Source organism: Octopus bimaculoides, chromosome 6 (genome assembly GCF_001194135.2).
Source record: "Octopus bimaculoides isolate UCB-OBI-ISO-001 chromosome 6, ASM119413v2, whole genome shotgun sequence".
NCBI classification, from domain to species: Eukaryota; Metazoa; Mollusca; class Cephalopoda; order Octopoda; family Octopodidae; genus Octopus; species Octopus bimaculoides.
In genome coordinates this window covers 95,027,841-95,031,286 of record NC_068986.1, presented here as the reverse complement: position 1 = coordinate 95,031,286, position 3,446 = coordinate 95,027,841, and the positions used below count along the sequence as shown (strand labels likewise).

At 32.1% G+C, this 3,446-nt stretch overlaps 1 protein-coding gene across 4 annotated transcripts in view; it reads left to right on the top strand.

Moving 5' to 3' along the window:
- LOC106883920 (uncharacterized) overlaps positions 1–3,416 on the top strand; it is a 48,565-nt gene extending 45,149 nt beyond the window's left edge. For 2 of the 4 annotated variants that reach the window (XM_014935058.2, XM_014935057.2), the window contains exons 10-11: positions 1,759–1,826; positions 3,303–3,413. In XM_014935058.2, coding sequence (XP_014790544.1) covers positions 1,759–1,826; positions 3,303–3,310 — 76 coding nt within the window. In that variant the 3' untranslated portion in view covers positions 3,311–3,413. Of the gene's footprint in view, positions 1–1,758; positions 1,827–3,302 lie in introns of all 4 variants that reach the window. The other 2 variants (XM_014935059.2, XM_014935060.2) reach the window with 2 other exon arrangements.
- Positions 3,417–3,446: the final 30 nt, after the last annotated feature.

Sequence of the window (3,446 nt, the reverse complement as noted above, 5' to 3'; positions counted from 1 at the left end):
GGAAATAGAGATAACTCGAATGTGGAATCTAAAAACAGAAACAATTCCTATCATAGTAGGTGCCTTAGGTATAATAAAAAAATATTCAGACAAATACATAACAAAAACACCAGGACTTACAAATATATATAACATACAGAAAATTGCACTACTGGGTACTGCACACATTCTACGCAAAACACTTTCAATACAGTAAACATAAGAGCACCACAGCAAACCACAGCACATACCCAAGGCACACAGAACTGCGCTCGGTAGTGAAGTGAAAGCACGTTATAAGAATAAAACTACTGAACAATAATAATAATAATAATCCTTTCTACTATAGGCACAAGGCCTGAATTTTGTGGGGTGGGGGATTGTCAATTGCATCAAGCCAAGTGTTTCACTGGTACTTAATTTATCGACCCCAAAAGGATGAAAAGCAAAGTCGACTTCGGCGGAATTTGAACTCAAAACATAAAGACAGACGAAATACTGCCAAGCGTTTGGCTCGGCGTGCTAACGATTCTACCACCTCATCGCCTTAATAATAATAATGATGATGATTATAATAATAATATTAATCTTTTCTACTCTAGGCACAAGACCCGAAATTTTGTGGGAGGGTAGACAGTCGATTAGATCTCTCCCTGCTCGCTGCTTTAATAATAACAATGATGATGATGATGATTATAATAATAATAATAGTAATACGACAAAAAAAAATGAACTGGTATTAGCATACAATAGAAAAGTTGACTATGTTTTAGGCTATACATCTCAGGAGAGATAAAAAAAAAATGTCGCAAACTGACAGGATATTGTGGTCAAAGTCAAGCAGGTTAAAAAGTACCCCTTAAAAGCTTCAATTCCGACGGACAATAATGTATGTGAAATTATAGAAGAATTGTTTTAAAAGAGATTTGCTGGAAGATTAATTGAAGTTCACGGAGTGCTAATGATTATACGAAATATTTAAAACACTTGTCTATAAGACAAAATGATATTCAATATTGAATTCGCATTAAAGAAAACTGAATATTTATAGCAACAAAATATAAAATAGATTTGAGTGAATTATGGATTGATTTTTCTGACCATGAAAATGAATTTACGAATAACTAAACGGGGACAAGAAAATTGAATATAAGTCTTCATATACGTGTAAAAAATATCAAGACAATGTTATAATAATTCCTAACCCGTTTTTCTCCCCTTCATTTGTAGTATTTCTATCTCTGCTAGTATCTCTCGCAGTCTGTGTCATTCTCTATTTTGTTCTGCCTACTTGTTTTTCTATGAACGTCGCTCTAATGATACATTTTTATTTCTTTGAGGAAAAAATTATATGTATAATGCCGATTATGTATTTGTGTACGAGTGTGTTTCTGGTAGATACATGTATACATATACTCATGCATATAGAAATAGAGGCAACCTGAATATAGAGTGTGAAAAATCGAAACAGACCTTAAAACAACTGATGCCATACAAACGATTAAAAACATGCAGACAAATATATAAACAGGCTTACAAATAAAAGCATCAGATGTAAATATCAGAAACAGGCATTGACCACATACTACGTAGATTTCTTTCAATACTGAATAAAACACAAAACGAATACAAAACTCCCCGTATACACCAGGTACAGAAGGTCGCGCCTGTTAGTACAGTGAATAATAATGAAAGTACTAAGAAATTGTAATAATAATAACAAAAGTGTAAAAGTATTGATAAAATATCAATTAATTATTATAATGTTTATTCTTACAGCTGTGCATATTTTCATACAAAAGGCATCATTCGACTGGGCAAGCGGATGGTAACTATTGAATCAACGGGTAAGTTTTAACAAATGGACAGAGACACATCACATACCAAGCGTTTATCTAACAACTGCTATGCATCTGCGGATATATATGCACCTACTCACACAAGCGCACCAACATGCTTATACATGTATATGTGGGTATAGAATAATAAATGGAGCAAAACGCATATAATCAATAAGTTCCTTTAATTCCTACATATGTTTCAAAAATTATATGCACTCTACTCCAAAGAAGTAAGAGATGCTGGTATATACGCATAATTTCATCGTCAGGGGACCATATGCAAGACTTGCGCTGAATTTATGTGTATATACTTGCGCTGAAATTATGTGTATATACCAGCATCTCTTACTTCTCTGGAGTAGAGTGCATATAAATTTTGAAACATATGTAGGAATTAAAGGAACAGATTGATTATATGCGTTTTGCTCCATTTATTATTATTCTTTATATCAACTCAAGATACATCACTTTAACATGGAATTTCTACCCATTAACCGGGTATAATACCCCAGTTTTTGTGTGATTTTTGCTACTCTGGTAACTATTAACATATTTGCATTATCGAAGTTTTTCAACCAAAATAGTATTAATATATACATAGATTAATATATACATAGATTAATATATACATAGATTAATATATACATAGATTAATATATATATATATATATATATATATATATATATATATAAATTAGTGTAAGCTAACGAAACCCATAAGATAATTGTTTATTCCTTTGTCATCGCATTTTATTATATATATATGTGTCTCTGCTCTATGATGCAGTGGACTCATATTTGAGTGCCTTAGTGACACATTATACCTTCATCGGAGCCTCAATCACGAAGTACAATTTATTTGGGAAAACAAATACATTTATGCCTATACATAGAAAGATATTACTAATTTTTCTACCCTATATATATTTTTCTTAATATGATATTCGTAATTTTGAAGATAGTCGGCACGTATATTTTTATTTGCTGCCGACAATAACTGCACTTGCGCGGTAGATTTGAGAAATTATAATGTATAAAGATGAGACATGTGCTGTCTATTTGTCCCATAATCATACGTTAATTGTAGCACCCTTGTTGATGAGAACACAGACAACAAATTATTTTATTTGTTCATTGATGTTTGAAACCAAGGTACAAGTGGTAACTATTGAAAATGCTTTTATCTTTCATCCTTTTCGAAATTACTCTTAACTGTGGTTTGGGCTTTGACTGCACCTTTTAGCATGTAAAGTGTCCTGTTAGGGTCACCTCTTTTGTGTATAAATGTAAATTAATTTTATATGATAAATATGTTGTCTATTGACTATTTTATGCATGCAGGCTACTGGTAGAAAATTTCTCTAATTTTTCAACCCTACATATACATACACACACACACACACACACACACACACACACACACATATATATATATATATATATATATATATACTCTCTCTTTTACTCTTTTACTTGTTTCAGTCATTTGACTGCGGCCATGCTGGAGCACGGAACCTAATCAAACATGTAATTCCTACCAAATGCGTTGAGTGCCCTTTTCTTTCGTTTGTCCACTCACTCGTATGTATGTATATTCTATATATGCGTGTATATGTGTTTATATAT